Source organism: Labrus mixtus, chromosome 6 (genome assembly GCF_963584025.1).
Source record: "Labrus mixtus chromosome 6, fLabMix1.1, whole genome shotgun sequence".
Classification (NCBI taxonomy): Eukaryota; Metazoa; Chordata; class Actinopteri; order Labriformes; family Labridae; genus Labrus; species Labrus mixtus.
In genome coordinates this window covers 7315648-7343040 of record NC_083617.1, presented here as the reverse complement: position 1 = coordinate 7343040, position 27393 = coordinate 7315648, and the positions used below count along the sequence as shown (strand labels likewise).

Here is a 27393-nt window from a genome sequence, read left to right as displayed (position 1 = left end):
ACGTTGTTGTAAGTCCAAACTCTTTGATGGTTCAGGGGCAGTGAAGCCCTAGGCTAGTGTCCTCTTTGTTTCTCTGTGTCTGCCAGCAGCACTCTTGTTTCTCTGCAATAACAGAGCAATCAGTGCTGAATTACAGCATCAGCAGAGGTGTGTGACGAGATAACTGACCGGATAAGAGCTGGAAACTTTACAACCGCCCTCTTCTTTCAATCTTTGGTTGTAAAAATGTCAGGTGTGGCTCTCACGCGCGCCCTCCTTAACACCTCTGCGTTAAAATGCAGAATTGATGTCTTGTGCAGTGATCAGGTTGAATGTGTTTAAGGAGATGCTAAGCTGAAAAATAACAGAATTGCTTAAAAATACAATTTCCAAATCGATTGGATTTACTGCAGGCAGATAGAGTGTTAAAGGCCTACAATTTATTTGCTTTTCAAGAGCTTGAACTTCTTCTTTTCACATCCAAATGTGAAAATCCCAACGCAATGTTTTGTATATGTTCTATAAAAAAAGTGTACTTGCCCTGTGCTAGCGATGTTGCCTCATGGTTCAAATCCCTGTCAAACAGAGGTCTTTTTGTGTGGTTTGCATGTTTTCGCTGTGCCTGCATCGGTTCCCCACAGGTACTTCAGCTTCCTTCCACAGTCTAAAAACATCCCCGATAGGTGAATTGGTGACATTAAATTGCCCGTCGGCCCTGTGATTGACTTGTGATGGATCTGGGGTGTACTCCGCCTTTTGCCAAATGCAATCTGGTACCAGCTCCACATGGGATAATAGATAGATTTCCTGTACTTTCATTAATAAAACAAAATAAAAGTACCCCAGAAGGCATGCTATTTGATTTATCTGGTATAGGAAGAGATTCTTCAATACAATTCAATTTAGAAACGGTTATTAGCAGATGGTCAAAAACATTTCAAAACAACTTCAAAACAGTTCATGGGCCTGTGATTGATGTTTAACTTAATTGTAACCGATCATTGGATTAAAAGTTAAATTCATATTGATATATTGTTAAATTCCTTGTTTTTAGAGTCTTTTGCTGACAACAGTAGGCTGCAAAAGGCGGCAAGAAGTGGAAGGTTAAACCAAATTAATGAACTGATCGATGCTACATAAGAGCTGCAGAGTTGTGTTTGTCCTAATGTATGATCCGTTACTCATAACATATAGTCATTGGATTCAGTGTTGATATAAAATATTCTAGTGCAGCTTATGGAGTTGCAGTTTAAACGGTAAGTGGTGTAGCCTCACCATTCAGCAGCACTTTTTAACAAAATACTGTCTGCTGTGGCTGTACGCTACAGTTACACAAGTTTGTTTACATTTAGTCTCTGAGGCCCCTCTAGCTCAGCTGTCAGTCAGACATTGCATTGGACTACCCACGCTTAGGTTTGAATACTTTCTGATGCAAGTAAAAAACTTTTTTGTTTTGCTTTCTTCCAACCAATGTTTTTGCCCCAGACAGAGATGAAACGTAAGTTCAGATATATGATTTACTAAACTGCTGGTTTATAATGACAGGATGATGTGTGAACAATTTTGTGTCATGTGTAGATCCCACTCCTTCGGTTATGTTTGCGTATGTTTTGTAGGTAGCTCCACAATGCAAAGGAGACACGATGATGTCTCCCTCCTGGGAAACTTCCACACACCTTGTTGCTTTACAAGCCAAACACAGTGAGGTCATTAGTATCTAAAGAGCGTACTTTTCCCATTAGGGGGTGATAGACGGCAACCGTTGCCAAACAGATGTGAAAACCGCCTCACACCCCATATGCATTTCCCCTCACACCCTGTTTGAGTTATGACACAAAGTCAATGAAAGGCACTTGATGTTACTTTGTCCACCTCTACATCTAGGATTTGTCGTCTTCTAAAGCCTCTTGCCCAGGCTAGAAATACACACAAACAACCTCACAGAGCAGCAGACACTAGATGTACTTTACATGGGGAGGAGTGTATGTTAACATACCGCTCATCTTACTCACCCGATCTGGGGACTTGCACACTGGGTACATGAAGAGGGCCACACACAAGTCTAGTCGCAGCAAATTCCCAGATTGAGGTAATCTCTCTCACACACTCTTGTTTCCTCGTGCACACACATCGGTCCCCCTCTAGTAAGCGAATTGAAAACAGGTGCCCACCACATATCTTACATTCTTCCAAAATACAAAAGTGGTTTGACCTGACTGGTTTTGCTTGAATGAAAGAAGAGTCCGTGTAGAGATGTGTGTGTGTGTGTGTGTGTGTGTGTGTAAACATGGAGGCGTTGGGTTCTGTGCAACACGCTGGTGGAGCAGCACTCTCTCGCACTATATTAGAAACACATTTCTCCCTCTGTGCAACCTTAACATGCAGTGTCAAGTTAACATCAGGCTAAGATGCAGATGCACCATAGCAAACTGCGGCAATCAATGGCTTTCAATTGAGCAATCGTAACATTACACTGGTCTGTCAATGTTGATTTTTGGTCTCATACGGATGAATAATCATTTGCAAACTTTTGACTGTTTTTAAAAATTGGAAAACCCCAGTATTGAGATTTCCTTGCTTTGGCCACAGTGTCTTTTTCTGCAGCCACAGAGGCCCTGGTTAATGGAGGAACATGTCCAATAAGAAACAGAGTCAGCGGAGCCGGGGGGTAGAGGAGCGATTGAAACCTTAATGGAGGGGCTGATGATAAATGTGCCCACACTTGGGTTTTCCTGGACGTTTTAGCAGTTTACTTCCCAATCTTTCATGACTAGTCAGGCTGTTTGTCTGTGATTGCTTTGGTGCATGTGGCGTGTGTTAAGTACAAATGGTAAATTACTTTTCAATCTGTCAGTTAAAACCTTAAATTCTGTCATCAACAATTGTCCCTTGCACAGAACAGTTTGATAGATGAAGTCTGAGAGGAGCTGTTTCCACCATGTTTTCCCCACAGTTCTCAGTGCAGATTCAACGTGTGTGTGTGTGTGTTACATTGCACACTTAAAAGCCAATGTAATGCGTTATGTTACAGATGACAGACATATGGCAAAATATAATACATTTCATTGAATGCATGTTTCAACCATAAGGTAAGAAAACGCTCTGGAAAAGTCCAAATTGAGCACTGTATTGTATTTAAACTTGTCAGAGGGTAAATGATGTAACTCTGTTTACCTTGTGTGGTTGACATTAGCAGAGTTAGCACCGCTAGCCTTCGGGTCCCCTTTGCAGGTTAACTAAATGTGGTTATGCATTGCTCAGTTTGATATGCTACGTTATACTGGCACAGCCTACATACATTATTATCTCCATTTTCTTGATCAAAATACTGCCAGATGTGCTGCTCCTACGAGGTGCTCTCCATTCACTGTGTTTGTTTACATCCGGTCAGTAGATCCAGAGGACATTAGCCAGGACTACAGCCAGTCTATAGCCACAGCCCTGCAATACAGCTTTGACATAATATAGGCCCGCCAACATATAAAATATTAGTAATGTTAGAGATGCACCGATACCAAGTACAGTATCGGTGCAAACCAAGTACAAGTACTTACCTTGGGGTACTCACTGATACTGAGTACCGTTACGAGTACTTAATAATGCCACTGAAGTTCTCTTAATCACTTTGAAAGTAAGTTTTATTTAAATCAGATATGATTCCTTACTTTTTGACAGCAGGAATGACATCTGATGCTAAAGCATCGGACGAGCTCACTTTTCGGGTTAACTCCTCAAACGGAGCCAAAACAGACAAAGTTTTTTCCAGAAGTGTCCACTGGTGCGCTGTAAGATTGTCGGGGAGTTCATATTCGGAGCCAAATATTCCCAGAGCCCGCTTCTGCTCGGTGAGAGACTGTAGCATGTAGTACGTGCTATTCCAGCGCGTCTGCACGTCTTGTTGGACTCTTCTTACGGCCTTGTTGAGCTGCAGCTGAATGTCTTCCAGGCGGGAGTAGGCTAATGCCGAATGCTTAAAATGTCCAACAATTTTACGTCCGACTGACACCGCGTCAGCTACACTCCTCTGAGCCAAAAGTCATTCGTTAACAGCTAGCTGTAGCATGTGAGCCACGCACGGAAGGCTGGGGAGTGCAAAGTTTGCAGTCTGCTCTTCTTTTGTCGTCATCGTTTACGCTGAAATATCTCCACACCGCTGACATCTCGCTTCTCTCTGCCTACCCGCTCAACTGAAAAGAGGCGCACGCCCGCCGTAAAGTGGTATCGGTGCCGTTGTATCCGCGTAGTTTTACGAGTACGAGTATGAGTACTTAAAGGCGGCATCGGACCGATGCCGAATACTGGTGTCGGTATCGGGTCATACCTAAGTAATGTGTTTAACTGACTACTAATTCTGTTGCTGCCTAGAAAGGGTGACAGCATTTAATTGTTGAGTTGACTAAACATGGACATCCATAGTCAAGAGAAGATTTAAGGTAAACCCCCTCCTCTCTCCTGTTGACTGAATACAAATTACTGAAGGGTTTAAATGTGAATAAAAAAAGATAGATTATAATGTATTTGTCTTTAATAAGAACACATCATTCACTTAAAAATAGATTTTAGTTGTTTTAGTTTAGTTTAACAATACAGTTCTATAGATTTGTATTTCTCTTTTTGCAGTTTTTTATTTAGGCAGGCCCATTGTTTCAAGGATTCACAAATGTAAAACTTCTCAGGTCAAAGAAAACCACCCATTTCACAGCTAGATAAAAAGTAGTCCTATAACTATTTTATTGCTTTTTATTTATATATCATATGTACATTTTTGGCCCATCAAATGATATTGAACTTAAGCAGTTGGTTTTTGATTGCCAGGATATTATCAATATGTATCTGTGTTATTATGCAATGTATCAGGATTTGTATTTGTTCGTTCGTTTTATGACAAAGAAATACCAGGAAATGCAACGACCGCGCTAAATCTCAAGAAAATGTATGTGGATTAAATATATTAAAACTATCATATCTCCAGTTTTACATGACCTAGGAACGTCAAATAAAAACTGAGTGGAAGTTTCAAGTCTGCACTTTTGTGTGATCAGATCACGTGACTTCATCAAAGCGCTGTCTTTTTTATTTTTTGGCGCTTTGATGACATCACGTAACATAATCACAATGGCGCGATTATGGATCCCAGAGGGTTAAATTAAATTCTTCAGATACCTATCTCTTTCATAACAGCGTTGCAAAAGAAGGGCAAATGGTCTGTTTAGGTCTGTATGTATGGTGTCTGTGTACCCAGCTACCTCCCTACATACCGACCAGACTACCTACCCACCCATCGATATTTGAAACACATAATATATCATAAAAAGATTCCAATTTAAAGCTTCTCTATCAGAGACTAACAAGTACAATTGCACTGTCAGCTGATACTAACTCACAAAAGGTGCAGCAATTGAGAAAAATGTTCTTTCACTGGAAACTTCAGTTGGGTGTCTGACTCATGTGGGTGGTTTATAAACCAGCAAACACTGTTTGTGTGAGTGCAGACAGGCCTAGTGTACATAAGCTTATGTGTACCTCAGTGTTTGAGGGGAATATGCAGAGCTGCAGAAATGAGGCATGGCATCGACTGATGCTGCCGGCCGCTCTGCTTCACAGAACTGGCTTTTCTATCAGATAGACAGCTTGACAATATCCAGACCCCACTCTTTCCGTCCACACACAAACACACAAAGGCACACAGGCATACACACACACAACTTTCTGGGTTTGTTCTGCTTGTTTTCGGTTTGACTATTTGTGGGATAAAAGAGAAGTTTGTAACTCGGTGAATAGAGCAGAGTCTGACCTTAGATAGGCCTTTATTGTTTTGAGAATTTTTGGACCATTTTAAGCAAAGTAACAGCCTAAAAAGCTATCATTCTTTAGGAAATTCAGTTGATTAATGAAGTTGACTCAAACAGATGATTGAACTCTATTGGGAAAAGCAACATTTGTAACTGGTTTGATGCTTCTAACAGAAGTAAGGACGTTTCCATGTTGGCTTGATAAATTATCCATGTCTGTGAAAGTGTTTCAGTGAGTTTGCTACATTTCAACTCCTCAGCAATACATACATTTGATAGTGAATAAAAGTTCACAGACACAGACATGTACGGCTTGTGCGTGCACACACACTCAGGTTTCTCAATGTCTTGGTGATGCCATTACCTCTGTCGGACTGAGATCACAGATTTGTAGCTTCAGGGATTTTTAGTTTCTGTGTAGGAGCTCTTTCATGTTTGGCCCTTAGTGATCTACAGATTTCCTAACACCAGGAGGTTGGACCTACCCAGAACATATTTCACTATAGAAGAAAGCGTATGGGGTGTTGCTCTTGCCAGGCGTTTAACGAGAACATGGCTATGTTGGACTTGCTTCTTCCTTGGACTAGTTGCTGTAGTACGTGTGTGCAACCAAGCAGAAGCTGTAGTAACTGCTCACCAGCTGACTAACTGAGGATCAACCAATTTAAAGGACGGATTATTTCCAGGGACGAGGACAAAAAATATGGCTAAATCTTAACTAAAGTATGAAACAGCTTCTCTAAGTAGTAGATTTTTGTTTAAATGAGCTGCAAATTACTTTTTCTTTCCTATTGACCTGCTATTGTTATTCATTCTGATCTGTCAAAAAACTCTTTAAAAAATATGCCAGTATAAATTTTGTGGAGCTCAATGTGACGTTTTCAAATGTCTTGTTTTGTCTGACCCAAAGTAAAAAAAAAACTCAAAATATTCCATTGAATGTTGGACTTGCTAAAAACCTGAGAATGTTTACAATTCTTTCTTAATAAATGGACAATCAAAATCATGTTAGTTTCTGATTATTTTCTCTTTGTAAGCCGATCGATCGTCATTAAAGTTTTATTTCAACCAAAAAGGTAATGAGTGCAAAATAATCCACTCTTTTCATTGCATAGTATTATTTCTCTAGTTTTGACTTGATTATACCACAAACCTTTAAAATGCAACAACAAGAAAGTTGGACACGAGTTCCCTGCTGCTGGTTATGTAGAATCAATAGTCGCATAGCAGATACACACATAGCAGTTTCATTGTGCATGCTGCTATTTGACCTTCAGCCTGAGCAGCTATATTTTTTATCAGCTTGATACACACCATGATGCCTTTATGAGGTGTGTTCAGGGCTCCTAGCTGTATCCTAGAGCGAGGCTGATCGCCTGCTGCTCAGATCTCAGGTGAGGAAAAGCCTGGAATCACTCATCCTGACAGCCACATCTGGCGCTACTTTCTCTGTCCTGTGGCTCTCAATTCTGCTCCTGAAAACAGACCCAGTTCATTTAACCACAGTGGGAAGGAGTTATGATAATTGTAGTGATAATAATAACTTTATTGGTTGTTGTTATTGAGACAGAGAACAGACAGTTTACACAGGAGAAGTAAACTCCTGTGCGAGAAAATCATTGTTACTGCTAAGTTTTCTTTTGTTTTCAGGCTTTGTTTTGTTATTGCTCGAAGGTGAACTAATGCCAGGTCCAACATGCAAAGATTCTGTTCTCTCTGTTAGCTCTGTGCATTTTAAATGATACATTTCAGTTGCTCTATTGGAAATAAAGGCTTGTAGTAAATTCTGTATTTGTTATATTTTTGGGCCTTATGCTTTTATTGGATAGGACAGCTGAAGAAAGGAAATGTTGGGAGCAGAGAGAGGGGGATGACATGCAGCAAAGGGCCGAGGTCGGATTCAAATCTGCAGTCGCTGCGTCAAGGATTTTTAGTCTCTGTACATAACCACTAGGCTATCAGCACCCCAGTTTATAGTGAATCCTGTGTGGCCTCAAATATACTTGAGGTGGGCTGCTAAAGTTAATTTATATTATTAATATTTATAAAAAGTTATTTTTCAATCTAATAAAGTACCTCAAAAAATGCTTTCGAGTGTGTGTATTTGAATGGATTATCAATTTGCAACGCCAATTTCACAGTGTTTTATGTTTGTATGACATAAGAATATATTGGGCAATACTTTGTCTTTCTCTCAAGTACGAGTAGGACAAAATATTTAAAGGGACAATGCTTTATCCGGTTGATGTGATTATTAAAAGCTGATACCAAAAATCAATATTTTCTTTTTTTTTTTTTAAAGACTTTTAAAAATCAAAACTGATAATCTCAACAGATATGAAACAATATGACTCACCATGTCACCACTTCATGACTCATCACAGTGGTGCTTATGACATAAATGAGAGAGTAGCCGTTTACTCGCCAAAGAAGCAGTTGGCAGCAAAATAAAAAACAGAAAAAAGACAGCTGGATAATGTCTAACAGGGGTGAAATGAAGTTAAAGGATGAAGCGTGATAAGAGGTGACACTGACACCAAATTACAGTGAATAAATACATTAATCCTTAACGCAGCCTTTTTAGGGTCATTTTATATTCTTCAGTTAATCAGATATATTTATGTTTCATGGTTGGCTTCCAATACATCAAACATTTCAGAATCTCTGTATCAGGATCTTATGGTCATCCGGGGCCATGCATTTCATAGAATAATATCATATTGTTTTGCATCATTGTTACCATGTGTTTCTCACCCTAGCTTTCTAATAGTTATTACAGGTTTTGGTGAGCCTCAGAATATTTTAGATTTTGAATTTGGCTGCTTCATTCTTAAATTTGCAAATTCTACATATAGACTGTTTGCATTGAAGCTTGCCTTAATTATTCGGTCTTCTAATCTCCACTGATTCTCCTACTCTGGGCCAGATGTTTGTATCTTTTACATCCTTTTCTATTTTTTTCAAAAAGAACAACTTCACATGCGCTCTGGTTTGCTCTTCTTTTGTCTTCAGCCCCTCATCAGACGGAGCGATCAGCTAAGCTCAGCTTTTTCCAACCCACAGTTTAGGGCCAAATCTAGCCAGAACCAGACCCGCACACTGCCTTCATCTGTTTCCTGTTGAACCTCGAGGATCAAGGGTTAGAGTTCAGGGTAATATTTACGTTAATGGAATCAATCCAAACAGATACCATTTCAAAACAAAAGCCTGGGGTATCCAGGAGCAGCCTGCAGTCGCACGTTTGAATATAAACAAACACTTTTGGCACTCTCACTTTATGCAAACATCTGTTGTAAGCCCTCATCCTCACTTTACTGCCCAGTGAGACTCTTGTGCTTTGATGGAGACAGCAGACACAACCGTGAGTGAGTGGTGAGCTTTGTTCGCTGCTCTGAGGAGCACATCACCACAGGAGTCCGTGATGGGAAACTCAGTCCGTCTGGATTCTCATTGAAGACGAAACTCAGTGGTCATGCATCAAATTGGCACACATGCACAACACAAAGCTAAATACCTGGCACACATCAAGTTATTGCTGAAAAACATCCCAGCGATAACTCTCACTTGCACAAACCGTCTAGCTCTTTAATTACACTTTAGAAAAATATAGATTTGACATGTCTTATACAATATTTTGTCCAAGTTTTATGTTTTCTTTCAGTCATTGTTTCTTGAAAGTAGGATTACTGCTGATTACATGCTTTCTGTTTTTCATGCTATTTTGATGTTTATTTTAATAAAACAAAATGCCAAGAATAAATCCTCATGTGGTTAAACTTTCATGGCAATAATTCCCAACTCTGATTCTGATTATCCCACATTACAGTTCACAAAATGTCAATGCACATTAAAGCAGAGAAATGTGATCTGTTCTTACTAATTGTATATTTTACAATTTAGTGCGGTTAGAGCATTTGGGTGAAGCCATCCTTTTTGAAGAGTTTGTTTGTTTTAATGGACCCACAGTTTTTCCAATGAAATTTAATATTCATTTGATGACTTTTTTTCTCAGCTTTGAGAGCTTATGGAGGGCTTTAGAGTACAGTTTATTACAGGCATATTAAATGACTTTTTAAGAAGGTCAGATTTGAAAATCGAGGTGCCAAAGAGCCTGATATTTACATATTTAATGTCAGACCAATAAAGCCAAAAGAGGAATATAAATGTGTCAGCATTACACATTTGCAATCAAAGAAGAGAAGTAGGTCAGAACATAATATTGTATTAAACACATTTTTTTAATTAAGTTTGACTGCCCTTAATCATTTGCTTGGTTTGGGGCACCGACTGGCCCAGTGGTTAGGTGGCACACCCCATGTACAGAGGCTATAGTCCTAGAGAGACCCCTCAGCCCTCTGCTTTGCTGCACATCATTCCCCACTCTCACTCCCTGATTTCCTACTCTATCGACCATTAACGCTTAAAAGCCTGAAAAAGAATCTAAAAAAACTTTTAAAAACAGCTTTGCTAAAGCTTTAAATTAAATTATATAAATATTTAATGCTGAACAAACATAACTAATGAGTGCCTTTTTCTTTGAATTATGACCTTTCAATAATAACACCATGAATTAAGGTTAGGATCTGTAAGATCTGTATGGCTATGTCAGCTGCTTGAGAGGTTATTGTTATTTTTTGAATGCTTAAAGAGCCATATTTAGGATGTAAAAGGGCCAGTTTTTGGCCCACAGGTCCAATTGAGACCTGTTCACGTTTGGTTCACGTTTCCTGTTGTATCACCCTCATAGATGTCAGCTTATCTCTAAAATGTCTAAAGAAAACAGACTACAGTACCTGTTTACATGTAGTGAAGACACAAGTATTTCAGTTTTCCTAATTTCCTAAAACAGCGCAGGAGGACGCTTTATGTTTGATTTATGAAAATCTTTGCAGTTCCTTAATTCCAATGTCTAAGATACAACTACTACCTATGAACTTTAAGACTATGTGATGCTATCTACTCTTATTTATTTTAAAACACAAGTTAAACTATACAGTGATGCTCCAGGCTCACAATAACAATAAAAACAAAATGATAAGTTTGTGTGTCTATTTATATTCCGTGGATTAAAACAAGAAGAAGCTGCAAAAGTATGCGGTAATGGCAGTGAGGGCACCAAAAAGTTCCAGATGTGGCTGTAGAACAATGTTAGGAGGTTTTTCAAGGTTTCATGGAAACCAGAATGAGATCAATGAGTTCCTCATGGTCTCTGTTTGGTCATGTGGTTCCTGGTGCGTTAAAAGAATCAAAGTTACAACTGCTTTGTGGGTTTCTCCCAGCCAGGTCTTTAGACAAACTTTACAACTTTGCCGACTGTGCCGGTCTGCACCTGATCTTTGGGCTCAACGCGCTGCACAGAAACCCTGACAACTCCTGGAACACCTCCTCCACCCTGAGCCTCCTCAAGTACGGAGCCGGCAAGAAGTACAACATCTCCTGGGAGCTGGGCAACGGTCAGTGCAGTTACACACCACACGATAGGCTTCAGGATATTGAAAGCAAATGTGTGTGCATGTTCTTAGCTATTGTTAAGAGATTTAGCTGATATTCATACAAGTTTGAGGTATGATTTATTTTAAAATAACTTTTGATTGATGTAAAATTGAGTCACAAGTTAATTGCTTAGTTTTAATACAAATCAAGAAAAAGTCAAATGTTTTTTGAATTGGGTTCGGTCATCACTTTAGAATCAGAAGTTTTACAGTTTTGCAGGGGCGTGTCCAGACTTTTTCTTGATTGGGGTGGCCTGAAGTGCGATGTGCTTACAAGAGACTTTTTTCGGGGGGTTTAAACGTTGAAACTTATGTGTCTGGTTTTCATACAGTTTACTGAAACCTTTAGTGACCATGTAAGAACGTAATATTTATTTGTACTTTTGTCATAATGATCTTTACAAAGATAAAATACACCATAAGAAAGATATGACCACACAGGCGGATCAATTAAAAAATGTCAAAAAGCTTCATAAACATTTGTATTTTTTTTATTCTCTCTTATTGAATGTCAACCAACTTATTCTTTTTTGGGGAGTTTTTACATTTCTTAAACATATTTACAAAATTACGATAAAAAAAAACTTAAACTTACCTTAAACAAAGAATTAGTTAAAAAAAAACACCAGAATTAGTATTTTCCCCCACTCCACCCTGCCATGAGAAATCCCTCACACAATGTGACCTTTTCACATTGATATGTTTTAAAATCTTTGAGAGACGTTATTTACATAGTGAGCTGTGAGTGAGAGTAGGGCAGTTTAAGGGTTAAAGCTGGGGGGGTTCAGACAGGGATGAAAGGAACTGCTAGTCCTCGTGTCATCCTTACCATCTGTGTTCCTACAGAGCTTCAGTCCACACAGAGCCCTGTGTTTCCCAGCTGCACATCTCTTTATATTTTCATTTCACTTAATCAGTAGTTAAGCTCACAATAGAAACTTTCATTATAGCTACAGCCTGAAAGTGCCGTGAAAAATCCATTCACTGGAGCATGTGGAAATGTTAGAAAGGACTTGAACTGTAGCAGAAGGAATCCTATTAAGCAAATCACCACAGAGCGAACTTGTAGAGGTTAAACAAATAGATGATCCTTTAAAATGTACTCAGAATATTTGTATGCAAGTTTGCAGGAATGCAGTATAGAAGCAGCTTCATACACTCAAAGAAGAGATACACTGAAAATGTTATTTTACAGCTAAAACCCAAACTGGTACAGATGTAATCAGAATCCTGTTTAGAGGTTGTAAAAAAGCGGTTGGCCTGTAAAATTTTAGTTTCCAACCTTTTTGGGAAACTGGCTCCCTCACAGTCTTTGTTTTACTGATTCTGCAAGGCCACCCTCTGAGTTTGGACTGTTCCCCTGACACTAAGTCCATCTGTTGGTGTTACTGCAAATTGCTCAATTATCCTTTTTTTCTTTACTGGCTGACTCTCTAGGAGAGCAAGATCAGACTACAGCAACAACAATATTCTTTGCCTCCTTCCCACTGTTGCTTGTATAAACTCCATCTTTCCAACTCCGTGTTTTACATCTCGTCTTCCCCAGAGCCCAATGCTTACCGCAGCATGGTGGGTCGAGCGGTCAACAGCACCCAGTTAGCTCAGGACTACACCAAGCTGAGGACCCTGCTGCAGTCTGTGCGCTACTACCATCGAGCTCACCTCTATGGACCTAACGCGGGACGGCCGCGGAAGAATGCCATTCTGCTGCTGGACGGGTGAGTCAGCGAGTAAAAACACTTACAGATTGCCAGTTGACGGCAGGATGCTTACACGCCTGTTACGTCTTGTGTGCAATGTGTAATGCATACAGATGTAAAAGTGGGGCTGGGGAAGGAGGGGGTGAAAGGTAGTGGAAAGTATTCCCCAGCCGTCAGGATATTTTACTGAGCTTTACTCTGTTTAATGCACACACACACACACACACACACACACACACACACACACACACACACACACACACACACACACACACACATCGTGGTGGTGTTCAGTGTTTATGGATTTCCACTTTGCAGGTTTCAGGGTCTCAGCTCCAGTTAAATAAAGTGTCATCTGATTGATGACGTGACGGCACAATGTCCCACCTGCTGGTTTAAACCCAGAAGCCCCACTAGCCCCAGTTTGACTCTGTCAGCATGTCTAACAGCTCTCTGCTAGACTGCAGCCCGTACCATCCCGAGGTTTTAATGTCCAAATAAAGACCACATCAGCAGTTTTGTTTGTTCTTTTAAACTTCTCTGTTTATCAATTTAAAGGTGAACCCAAGTCTTCAGATTAACTTTATACCTACACAACTGCAAATGGTTTTATGTGATGAAAATATTAAAGTGCAATACTTCCTTTACTAAAAAAGGGACAATAACCACACACACCGCGACGAGGTTACGTGTGGTTATGTAACTTAAAGGACGATATGTCACGTTTTTTGTTTGCAAAGCACTTGAGATTTTAGGCAAGGCAGCTTTTGTTTATACAGCACATTTCAAACTAAATAAAGACGCAATTGAAATTAATTTACATAGACGCATTTAAAATGAGTGAGAAATAAAAACCATGAACAAACTATGACAGATAAATAAAACACATTAATCAAGAATGAATGCAAAAGTGTGTTGATATCAAAACTGAGGGACACAGAATGAAAACATTAATTGGGTTTGGGTTTTTTCTTTTCATCTCTTTTTCATTTTACATTACTGACCTGCCATATAAATGGCATTACTGATAATATTGTGTCCACAGTGATTTCTGAAATATTTTGCTGTTACATTTTTTGTTAAAAAATTGCTAAGAAATCACAACTTTTCAGGTTGGTCTTGGGATTAACCACTGACGCTAAACAGGGAATCTATCAAATTTCTATTTTGGAGATTTTGACCATTAGAAGTGACTGAGATGGAGTATTTAGTTCGGGATTTAACAGGGGACAGCCCTCCTATAATAAAGTTAATCCAACTCATTCTAATACAACATACAGTATGTGTATGCAAGTGCATGTGCTGTTGCATCACGAGAACAGCTAAATATTTCAGAGCCCCACACACATTTTGGCAGGTCGTTCAAAGATTTAGGAGAAAGCGTTATTTGATATGAGCCTCCCTGGACTTAACTACTTGAGCTACTTATATCAGTGGAACCATTAGAAAAAGCTGTTTAATCTCCCTAAGTCCTGACGGTTAAAATTGTCTCATAAATAAGAGGTGTGGGTTGTTGTGTGGACCGTTTTGTGTGTGTGTATTGTACAGTTCAGGCAGATTGATGAGCAGTGGACTCGGAGGATGGAGAGGATGAGTTGTTAGAGGAGGAGGAGGAGGAGTGAGAGCATGAAGAGGAGAGAGCTGGAGTATCCACAGGTCACAGGTGACACATTTAACTGCAGAGTGATTCTTGTGTGTTTGACACAGTTACGAGGGGGGTGGCTCTCGTGTTTGACAGTCGGATTACTCTGCCGCTCTCAGGAAATAAGATGAATCAGACACTGAGCTACTCAACAGTCCAAATATCAGAGCAGGGCAGACTAAACAAGCCAGAGCGGTGAAAGTTTAGAGACACACATTGTCTGACAAGCTGTTACCTCCTAATATGGAGCGATTTGGGTTAGGTAGACTGCGAAAAACACACACACACATATACACACACACACACACACACACACACACACACACGGGTGCAAAAGCTCAGGAGAAAGAAGGAAGAAGAGACTGTATGTGTTGGAAATGTGTTTGTGTACAAGGGTCCACTAAAAGACTGGATTCACAGCATTTTTTGTGGTTAAAGGAACAGTTAGGTATTTTTGAAGAGGGGTTGTATAAGGTACTTGTCAATACTAAGTAGCCACAGGAGATGCCTGTCAGCGTGGCCCCTTTATTGAGAGACAAGCCAGAGAGTAGGCACAGAAGCTAGGCTATATGGCTATACAGACTTGGTCATTTGTTTCACGTACTTTAACTAGTTTTAAGAAAGAAAACAAGCAAAAAATCAACCAATTGTTTTATCACTACTTAGTCACACCACATGCATGTTGCTCTGCCTGCAGGGCACTGATCACCTACCTACCTACCTATTTAAGGATTAGGTAGAGTCAACTTGCCTCCAGAAAACTATGATCTACTTCACATAAACCAGATAGAATTTAAACTTTCTGCTTCAGTGTGAACCTACTGTACTTACCAAAGTGGGGCAGCCATGCAAGTTTTTGTGCAATGAACGTAAAGAAATCACCTTCTCCAGATAATTTGGTGTGAAACGAGGATATGTTGTTTTACATCCTGTCTGTCCCTTCTTTAAACATACTTCTGAAATTTCCACTTCTCAGGTCTTAATGGGTCAAATATGAATGGCCATGACTGTGAAAATAAGACTCAGGTTTCTTTAGCTGCCAAGTAAAAATAACTCTGTTTTTTCTGACTTTCAGGTTCATGAAGGATGCCGGCTCTGTTGTAGACGCAGTTACGTGGCAACAGTAGGTATTTTACCCTTTTTTTCTTTTTTATTATCTTGTCTCAAGAGATACCCAGAATTAATCTGCTTAGACTACTAAACTAACAATGAATCTTACAGCACGTATCATGTTGTGGTTTTATACCATTATCAACACATATAAGGAGTAGCTATTGCTAACAGTTGCTAACACCATTACTAAGAGAGATAATAATGCATATTATGGAGAGATGTGTTTGTGAAAGAGTGTGTGTGTTAAATTAGTAACACTTGCTGTTTGTCTATTGCACATCCATTAGGAATGCTTACAGACGTATCGGTTGTTTGATCTTTCCCACGTGTTTTATCTGCGCCTCTTTACACGCATTTGTAAAATGTGCACAAAGGACACAGCCACTGTGAGCTCAGACAAGCCCTGTGTGCCTGAGTGAGCGGCCATTTAGGTGAAGGTCACATCTAATTAGGAGAAATTAGAAGAAAAGGAAGGAGGCAGGGCTGTCAGAAAGGCTTAGAAAAACACCACCCAAACAGTTGAAACCAAACCACATGCTCTGGCTCATTCCCTCGGTCAATTAGCCCGTTTTACACTAGAGGTGCGGATTCCTGTCTAACCAGGCTGCGTGACACAAACTCTGACCTCTACAAAACAAGCCAAACCTATAAAAGTGTAGAACACTCATTAACACGTCTACGGCACAGGTTTTACTCCTCTGCAGCTGGTTCCAGTTGTTTTGAATCAAACGTTGTCTGTCGGCTAAGCAGCATTCACTCTAAAGTGGCTCAGAGAGTCAGTGTGTCTGTCTGTAGATGAAGGCAGAGGTGGCCTGTAGGCGCTCGTGGTGATGAAACATGATGTTATACGGTGAAATATTTGCGCACATCCGTGTCCACAACACGGATATGTGGTTAGTTCATGTTATGATGTTTGCGTCACAACATTGAAGCTTCACATTCACCACATCTTGTATTAGTTACTGCTCATGATCAGTCTGTTCCTCTCTCTCTTTCCATTTCTCTACAAAATGAAGTTAGCAATCAATTGCTTGTATGTGCAAACAATCTTGGCCATCAAGCTGATTCTGATTTTATTTAACTATATAGAGTAGAAAGAGTGTTCTTGTCATTTACTTATGCATTTTCTAGAAATGGTTGCCTGCATGCCTTGATGTAAAACTTTATTCAGTGTTACTTTCAGATACTTTAAACCCAGATGTGTCTTTTGCAATGAAAAGGGATATTTTATCTCAATGATTGAAAAAAAATCTCAAGTGATATGCATCTAAGTTAAGCCAAGTCAATGTATTAACAGAGCATATTTAAAAAACAACAATAATGACCAAAGTGCTTACAACCAAGGCAGGCAGTAAAATGTCAAATTGAATCACAGTACAAGACTAAGAGCAAACACATACATAAAAACTATCCATCCATCCATCCATCCATCCATCCATCCATCCATTATCTATACCGCTTTTTTCTGTTCAGGGTCATGGGGGGGCTGGAGCTGATCCCAGCTGTCATTGGGCGAAAGGCGGGGTACATCCTAGACTGTTCATCAGTCAATCACAGGGCTGACATATAGAGACAGACAACCTGCCACACTCACATTCACAACTACTGGCAATTCAGAGTCACCACTTAACCTAACAAGCACGTCTTTGGACTGTGGTAGGAAGCCGGCGTACCCGACTCCTGTCCGACGAGATTTGAAACAGGAACCTCCTCGCTGTAACCACTGCACAACCGTGCAGCCAGACAAATACCCAAGAATAAAATATACAAATAAAAGAGAAAAGAGCAGAGATAAAACCATGAACAGATTATTTTGCATGAGAAGAATTGTAGTTATAAGTTCATAAAAATAATACAAATGAATAGAATTTAATTCTTGATTGTCACTCTACATAAAATACAAATCAAGTATTCATAGATATTTCTCCACAAGTGAAAAGAAGAACATAGTTCCATTGTAAACAGATTACATAGTGATCTATGAATTATTAAGCACAACTAGGATGTTTTGTCTGGAAACATGTCCCTGTTGAGTTGTTAATGACGTTCCTTTAAAGCAGGAAGGACGAGCATTAGTTTGTATATTAGTCAGTCTTTCATAAGGTCTTTGCTGGCACATCACAACAACTATGTGACAGCAAAGAACATTTTTAAAAAAGCAATTTGGTGAACCCTGATTAGTGCTTTTTTTGTTGGAGACATTTGTGGTATCTCTACAGATAGCAGATATATGTCTGTCAAAATTTGGTTAAGATATTCATGTCAAAAGGAACAGATTATTTTGTTGATCTCTTAATTGTTTGTGTAGCAAAATGTTGCTCGCTAACACACTTAACTGTAAGATGGTCAACATTAAGATCAAAACAGCAACAAGTGTTGAAAATGTGTGCATGTTAGAAAGCTATTGTTAGCCCCACATTTCAGCCTCATGAAGGAGCGCGTCTGGCCGTAGACTGTCTGTCTGTTCGGCCCTAACTAACAGAGGCTGTAGCATGGTGAGAACATTAAGCCATGGAAAATTTTGTTATCAGTCCGCTGCCAGTTCTTGCTGTGAAAATATGAGAAAGATAAAGTGAACTGGCCAAATTTACGATTTGCTGTTTAGATGCCCCTGAGCAACACACTTGATGCTGTAGTTCTAATTGTTCCAGCAGTAAGGTATAAGTGGTGTTAAACAAGAAAACCTCCTAAACTTGGTTCAATTATGAAGTGATGAAAGGTACGCTTTAACTGCTTTGCTTTTAAAATTTGAGCACTTGTACTTAGCAGTGAGGCCTCAGAGAAAATCAAAGCATTCACTTTGTTATTACCTTCATTAGTTTTTTTCTGATTGAAGCAACATGGTGTTATTAAACTGACCATGGTGACACATAATACTCACATTTCTCTACCTATTCGTCACGTAACAGGGGTTCTGCATGCCATAAATAGAGCATGGTGTGCAGGTTATTTATAGCTTAGGGCAGACAAAAAGACCCACTAAAGATTTGCGATCTTCTTCTTTCTAGCTTGGAGGGATTGTACATTTACTGTTGTTATTCCCGGGGGGGCGATTCACATCTTTCAAATGTTCTGTAGTGATTATCTACAGTATGGTGCACATCGATGAAAACATCCTCTTCTTATATTGAGTCCTCTCTGCTTTCCCCCAATGTATTTACTTCACCAGATGGTAATTTCTAGACTTTTGGTGTGAAGTAAGACTTCACTTGTAAGACTTAAGCAGAATACTTCACGATACAAAAATAATGTATTTCGTGATCATCGGTTTAAGGAAGAAGAGGCTGGAAATCAATGCAAGCCAATATTCTTAATCAGTTTTAAATTGTATTTCACTTTGTGGTACTAAGATACATGACTACAACAAAAACACATCTTTTATGTGTCAAAGAATAACAATGTTAACACTCTGAGACAGGGATAGAATGTGTCACCTGTGACCTGTGGATACTCCAGCCCTCTCCTGCAGTGAAGATGAGTACAAAGGCAGCTTAAATAAAGAAATAGATATCACTCGGTCTGTGTACCAGGTTGCTTTATCCTAATGAAGTAGCAGTTATTTTAAACGCAGTATATGTGCATAGCTTTGCACTTGATGCAGTATTTCAGTTAACAGGCACATCCCTGTCAAAGTCTGGTAAGAGTGTCCTCTGCGAGTACTTGTATTAAAGGATCCATTTCTCTCCACCATTTCCTTTGATTTTCAGAGCACTATCAGGACTTTTAGTTTCAGTAGGGGTTTTCAGGATCTATTCCACCCCTGCCTCTATTCATCTATATCATCAAATCTATTCATTTAGTTTGTACTACATTTATGTCGTGCTACATAGTATTATCAATTATCGCCTTTTGTTGAGGATGTGGCAATCAGTGAGTGCAGTGAAAAACAAGCTGAACAAGGAGATCTTGACTTGAAAATACTCGGACACAGAGTTGTTGCTTTCATGATTTTATTTGTCATTTTGGCAGCTAAAGTATCATTCTCCATTGTGGATGAACAAAGGAAAACTTGTTGGACTTGAGTGATTTTTATAGAAACTAAACATTGATCAAATCAACGCTGGTCAAAATACTATGAATCTTTTTACTTTCATCTGTTTATGTGCTTTCTGCTTGAATTAACATGAATATTTGTTCTGAGAAGAAATTAAATCTTGCCTCATTAACTGACACTTTTAAAAGACTGAAGCTGTAAACTCTTTTATACGTTTTCCATATATGAACTGGAATTCCTCCGGCTGAGAGCTGCACTGAAGACTTATTGTGAGCTCTCTGGAAAGATGACAGGATAACCAAATGATTTGTGTGAATGTATGACTTAATCTGTGTGTTGTTAACAGTTTGAGGCCAGGAGCCAGGGACTTTTCCAATACTGTGACGAAAATTTCAACCAGGTTAAGCTCAGATTGCAACACTGCTTCAACAACAAAATGATCTGTTCCCAGCGGTTTTTGACATGCTGCATGTTGTGATGCAGATTTGGCCATGAGAATATGATCTCTCTGTTGTTTGGTTTCATCATTCACTAAGTGATTGACCTTTTGCACTGATCCCCATTTGATTAATTTTTGACTCAAACTAGTCTTGTTTACTATCGGTGTTTAACTAACTTTAGTCCATGTGTACATTACATTTCATAGTTTTATGTACATTTTACTTCAATCACTGAAAGGAAAAACTCAAATATCAACGAAACACACAGGACTGAACTGAGCTGGTCTGCTTTTTTATTGATAACATTTGTTGTCCAGAATATTCAAAACAGAAATCTGATTTGCCATGAAGCACAGATTTGTAAAACCTTTGCTAACTGGAAAAAGTTTTATTGTTGTACGAAGTCAATATATCATTATAACAGTGGGGGTCATTTACATAATATTCTCAGTGATAGGCTGTTATTTGTTTCAAACCACGGGAGTTTGATTTCCAGACTTTCACCCTGGCTAACTTTGCTGAATTCTTCTGCAGTACAAGTAGTATGTAACAGTTTTTATGGGACCTGAAACATAAACTAGAATGAGGGGTTTCTTGTTTTTCTCTCTTGGACTCTTGCTTGGATTCTTGGAGAGGCTTTACCCCGAGGGATGATGTTGTTCTAACTACCAAAAAAATCTCATCATGCTTAACGTCATGTCTCATTATCATCTCTGTTTGTCTCTTAATCCTGGATACATTAGACACACACACACACACACACACACACACACACACACACACACACACACTCACACACGGATGGATGTCTGCATTATTCCCATTCCTATGTCTCCATGCTTCCAAGTCTCCAATTCTTCTCTTATGCAACCACACTTTTTAGCATATAATTGTTTTGTCAGTGCTCTTAAGTGTTATTTAATATGTCAGTTCCTGAACACTAAAACACTCTTTTGTATACTACATGTATCAGACCAATGTTTGGATACTCAGTGGTTTGGATTCAAACCCTATCGTCCATAATGAGCCAAAGCGATGTTGATGGGGAATCCAGGCTAGTGTGTGTACTTCTTGTTATACAGTTGAAGTTACATTGACCAAGCCTGCCGTGTATTATGCTGTTATAGTAGCCCATTTCCGACTGCAGTTCTGCAAAAGCACCGTAACAAAGCTCAGCCGTCATCATGTCTTTGTGAATTCATATTGCTTTCTTATATTTGAATATTTTTGTCCCAGTCGGTGAATTCACACTGAGTGTCAGCGTTGCAGAAGCATGACACAGCGGGAGCTCAACATACACACACAGTCAGACATGCACAAACACACAGTGCTTCACTCCCCCGCTGGCTCAGGTGATCCAGTCTCTCCCCTGTAACGTCTCGGTTACTACCTCAGAACACGGTACAGAGTCCCTTCGTCCTTTTCGCTCCTTAAAATGGCAGTTTGAATAGAGCTAGTGTTATACCAACGGGGAGAAACTGGGGGATAAATTAATAAATTGAAAAGTATTTTGACCGGACACTTAGATTTCATTTGACTTGTTTTCTGTTTCATACATTTTAGACACACAGGAAGTGGAAAAAGGATTTTCTGTGCAGTTTGAATTAGACTTCCTAACTTTAAATTTGAATTACTTGTGCAGAGTGTTGATGGAAAAAAAATATTAATAGATGGATGAATGGATTGGGAATTAACATTAAACTTGTACATATCAGTTTATTTATTTTAGCATCTGTGCTGCTATATATGTGTTGTTCACGTTGTAGAGGGTGCACAGTGTTTTTCTCTCACAGTTTTGTCCTTGCATTACAGTTACTACATGGATGGCAGAGTGAACAAAGTGGAGGATTTCCTAAAAACTCGCTTGTTGGACACACTAACAGAGCAGATCACTAAAGTCACCAAGGTACCCACATTTTTCTCAAAGTCCTGAAATGTAACTTCTGCTAAATCTCACAATATTTATATAAACAGAATGCTGTGCTTAGAGTATAATGTATGTAATCAGTCAACTATCAATTTTCTTGGCTGCTCTGTATCTGTTCCTGGTCAGTTCTACACCTGTACTGTTTAGGGGTCTTTCGCTTTACATGACTCATTTTCATCAATCAAGCCTTTCAGAGAGCTTATGGAAGAAAATTGAGAAACTTAATTTAATCATAAGGTAATGATGGCTTCCTTCACCAGGTTATTGATTGACCTTCAGGAAGTTTTTGTACTACAAAAGTGTAGCCTCGGGGTAAAATGTCTGTGTCCAACATTTGGTGCGAGACGAGCAGCACCTAGGCTATATGCCCCAGGGAAAGAGGGAATCAAACCCACAAACTAAACTCAGAAAAGTAAAGTTGGGTTGTGGTTCTATTGTGCATAACTGCTTAAAGTCACTGAGATAAGGTATTTTTGTCTGTTTTTGTTTGTTTTTGCTTTGCATATATTACTATTCTGTGTGTGTCTTTGTTACAATGTATATTTTCATAATTGTGTTTTTGCTGGCTGGACTCCTATAACATTTACTTCAGCTCTAAAAGTCCCTAAAATTCAGTTGATTTCAGCATGGATATTGTTCAAAGACCCGTGTTTCCATTGGTGATTGCAGGTTGTGAACACACATACACCTGGTAAGAAGGTGTGGCTGGGTGGACTGGGGCCAGCGTGGGCAGGGGGCATCAGTAATCTCTCAGACACATACGCTGCTGGCTTTCTGTAAGTCCTGTTATCATACAGTGATGCTTTCTGTAGATAACCCTACCTCTGAATATACTGAACTGAACCAACTGCAGAAGAAATCTTTAATATTTGTTAAGAGAAAAGTATTTATTCCCAATGCAATGTGTTTTTTTTTTTATTGGAAATATGACAATCAAAGGCATTGAACGTTAATTCCTGATTTTCTTTTTCCCTTTGTGCGTTCCTGTATTCCAGATGGGTAAACACTCTGGGTATGGCTGCTCTGCAGGGGATCGATGTCGTCTTGCGTCACTCATTCTTTGACTATGGCTACACACATCTTGTGGACCAGCAATTTAACCCCTTACCTGTAAGTTTCCCATCATAGTCAAGGCTGTTAGATTCTTGTCATTATGATAAGGAAGGGTGAATTTCAGCCATGCCTACTTGAACAAACCAGACCAGTCCTGTTACAGTCTGGACCTCAGACCCAGTACCACAATGGCACCTCTCGCTCTTTCCCGTGGGAGCTATTAGGAGAGATGAAAGGCGTTTAGTGGTGATGATTGGTTAGACGTGGGGGCGAAATGCCATGAAACCTTAGCCTTTTGTCAGTTGTTCAGGACAGTGTCACTGCTCCCCTCATCCCCCATCACCACTGTGTGCTTCTCTGTGCGGGACTGTCGGCCGCTGAGAGATCTGCAACCTGAGATGCTGATACACAGGCATGTTTGTAAAATAGCCCGTGACACTGTTTGAAATGAAACCAGTCCAATCCCAGGTTTCTCTGTGGTTTGGTCCAGAACTTACAAAAACAGAAATACAACAAGCTTAGTCAAACCCACTTCTTTTTTATCATCTGAAAAACACAAAACAAGAACCACACAGATGTGCAAGAGGCAAATATAAAGTTTTTAACTTTACTTTTTTTAGTACTCAAATATGAAGATGTGATTTTCTTTGATACTTTATTTCTTTTATAAAAATATATAAATTAACTGATTTCATTCTGCTGAAAACAATGAATTTAAAGTGTGAAGGACTGATCAAATGCAACCCCCAGACAAGTTCATAAGAATATTTATTTACTTAATAGAAAAGTGGTTTTAACAAACTGATGCAGAGCTTGGGTTAAAGTTTTACATTGATGACGTATACAGTAAATCATGGTTTCTACATTGAGCATAAATTATAGGATCTTAAAGTTTGATTCCTTCATCTGTGTCCATCAAACAGAAATAGCTCTACAAAGAATACACATGTAGAATAAAAATAGGCAATCAAAGACAACATTTTTAGCTGCTAATGTTTTTGGGATCATGATCCTTCCTGCAAAATCCACCAAAAGTTTTTCACTTAATCCCTCAGTATTTTTTTTCTCTCTACCGAGTACGCCCTTTCCCCCGCCTTGCTTAAACTACACAATATGAAACAATCGAGATGACTTCATTTTCTTCCCTTTTTCTTCTCCATTATTTTTCTGGGAATGATGATCCCCCGTCGGGATCAAAATGCTTTTAACATGGCTGGATGTCTGAAGGCTGCACCAGACAACCTGCTGAGAGAATTCACTGCAGGGCCAACGTGTCCTTTGCATGGGAAATTTATGACTTGGACCCTTCTGCTATAGTATAACCCCCCATTAGAAGAATCCAGTCAAAGCCTGTCGTCCACTAAATGACTCAGCCACTGTTTTTCAACACTAATCCCTTCTTCTTAAGGTCCCAATTTTCCTTCCCTTTCCTTTTTCGTTGTTGTTATCCACACATTCCCGTTGTGTGCTTCTTGAGGTCTGTTGTAAACTCCTAAACCAAAGTGAGGCATGCTTTTGTCTGGGATTCATGTTAATATTTAGTGTAGGGGAAAGCTTGCCCTTATACTGGTCTGAAGGGAGGGGTGTTTTCAGGTGGACAAATACAGTTGTCTAGTCACGAGGCTTTGCATAAAAATAAAACAGGTAGACAAAGCAGTCCCTCCATTTACAAATTAAAAGTGCTCCTCCTCAAATTTAACTCTCCAACCCTAAAAGATCCAAATAAATGCACTGGGTATATTTGAACATACTGTATTGTTTCCATATCAAAGGCTGTTTTCTGTTTATAAATCTAAAAGCTATTATCTTTTATTATCTTATGGGAAACTCAATTAGAGTATTGTTCTGCTTTTCATGGATGTAGTTCATTTTTAGATACGGAAATCACTGCAGTGTAATAGTTTAAAACTATTCTTTGATCTTAGTATTGTTTCTTATTCAATGCGTCCCAGCCAGGCAGCCTGACTCTCATTTAGGCTATTTAGCGAAACACTAAAGGTTAATCATTATTCCCCTTGTTAATGTCTTCTTATTCCCTAGACTGTGCAGCTGAGGTTTGATTGGTCTCGGGTGTATGGTTTTACTCTTCTGGAGTTCTTGGCATGTTACTGCTTCTCTTGTGCCTTCCTCTCTTTCTCTCTGCTTCTTGGTCTGTGTTGCATGTTAATTGAATGATGATGTCTTTTTGTCTGTCTTCCTCTACACATATGGAGGGGTGGGTTTGTTGGCCAACAAGAGCAAAACGTGCTGCAATTGCCCGAAATATATTTGTTTGGAGAAACAAATGGCTGCAAATTCAGAAATGACGAAAATTCAAAAATACATTTAAATCAAAAAAGATGACTCGCTGCATATGAAAATCAGGCTGTGGAAAGCCTAAACAAATGCATTATCAGCGAACGTGCTGCAGATACAGAAATGATGCAAAGTCAAAAACAAGAACAACAGAAAAACACTAGATACACTTTTATTTCACAGGAGAGATAGATAGAGGACAAGCACTAAAATAATTTATTGATTATCAAAGTACAAAATGACAGACATCCACACAGCTGTTTCTGAGCACCAAGCCTCACTGAAGACAGTTTAAAAATCTTTGACAAAAAAAGCTTTGGTTATATTTATAGAGACATGGTTTCTGAATGCTTTGTTAAGGTAAGTTGCTAAGTGATACTTATGTCACTGGACATTGAAGGGGTTGTTTCTACATATTCCTCGAAGTAAGTCATGAGCACCGAAACTGTTGGGATGTTTAACCAGAATCTATTTACAGTAATCGTCACCTCCAGGGTTGGCAAACCTCCTTTAAGTTGACTGGATTTGTAGCATTCTTCTTTTGCATTTCTTTTCTGGGTATGTGTGTATTCTTGACTTTACGTCATTTCTGCTTTTGCAGCTCATCTGCTGTTGATGTATTTGTTTGGCTTTCTTGTCATGTTCTATCATTTCCAGCACATGTCCATTGTGGGTTTTGTTTTGGAACAGTGCATGTGTTTGCATCATTTTTGAATATGCAGTCTGTTGTGGCAGTGTGTTTGCCCTTTTTGGCCATTGTAGTTTGGTGCAAGATGAGATGAGAAAGACAGGAAGACAGGCGGTCAGCAAGACAGGAAAACCGGCAGGCAGACAGACCTCTTAAGATCTCGGACTAGAGAGGGTATTTCCCAAATAATTTCAGTATCATGCAAGTATCACTTCCTGTTCTGGTCCAGGATTTAAACACAGCGGTAGTGGTAATATATATCAATTCATTCATGTTTTCTTTCACTTGAGTTTTGAAATTTAAACACAAATCAAGAGTATAACATCACTCCAGCTATCTTACACAAATACAACTTGTAGTCTCATAACTGTTCTTTGTTTTATACACCGTGTAATGATCGGAGATCACAGTTCTGTGCATCCACCCATCCCTCTGCCTGTGGCCAACACTATACAGTTCCATACTGTGCTCTCCTTCTTCGATGCCTTGGCAGCAAATTAAGTTAAAGCCTGCATGGAAAAAAGAAGCCCTTAAATGTTGCCATATGCAGGATTGCATGGGAACTTCCTGAGGAACACATGTTGTTCTGGGTCTCTCGGAGAGGTGTTGAGTCTGTGTAGTCTGTAGAGTGAGGCTCAGTACGGTGGACCACTCAACAATGATAACACAAAACATCAATTCATGATAGAGCAAAATATTTAGTAAAAATGTCACATTTAAGACCTGTCAATTCCAAACCGGTCAGTGTGGTACTTGGATACTATGTGACATGTTGCACAGGACGATCAGCTCCAACTGAATGTTTGGTGTCAAAGTGCTGACATAGTTGAAGCTGACATTATGTGAAATATTTTCTACTTTTTATTTGTGATAGACCTGCTGCTCTGCTGGCACGTTATGCATCCTCACAGTTTTGGAAATGTTATCTTTTTGAACAATCACCATGATATTTTCTTGGATGAATAAACAAAAAGGACATTTTAGCAATACTTCCTTTAAAGGAAATCAAGAATCTAATATGGTCCAGGTGTAATAAAAAGTCTCTTGCAATAAAACCCTTGTTTTCCATTTAGCTGTGTGTTTACCTACAGCACAGTTGGCAATGCTTTCAAACAATTTCCCGACTGTCATGAGATCAGGTCTTTAAAACCGCCTCCCCACACCTGCCTGCATTACTGTATCTTTAACAACAAACAGGTGACACCTGCCTTGAGCATCATGACGTTAAAATTACTGTCATAAAAGTCAAATGTGTTTCTGTGTGTGACTGTGTTCGAT

The 27393-nt window shown here is 39.3% G+C and overlaps 1 protein-coding gene across 2 annotated transcripts in view; it reads left to right on the top strand.

Annotated features, from left to right (window-relative positions):
• Positions 1-27393, top strand: part of hpse2 (heparanase 2) — a 58062-nt gene that overhangs the window by 22117 nt on the left and 8552 nt on the right. For both annotated transcript variants that reach the window (XR_009673255.1, XM_061039768.1), the window contains exons 4-9: positions 11051-11224; positions 12810-12981; positions 15681-15728; positions 21965-22058; positions 22749-22855; positions 23075-23189. Coding sequence is in view for 1 of the 2 variants with exons in the window: in XM_061039768.1 (XP_060895751.1) it covers positions 11051-11224; positions 12810-12981; positions 15681-15728; positions 21965-22058; positions 22749-22855; positions 23075-23189 (710 nt within the window). In the remaining variant the exon portion in view is untranslated. The remainder of the gene's footprint in view (positions 1-11050; positions 11225-12809; positions 12982-15680; positions 15729-21964; positions 22059-22748; positions 22856-23074; positions 23190-27393) is intronic.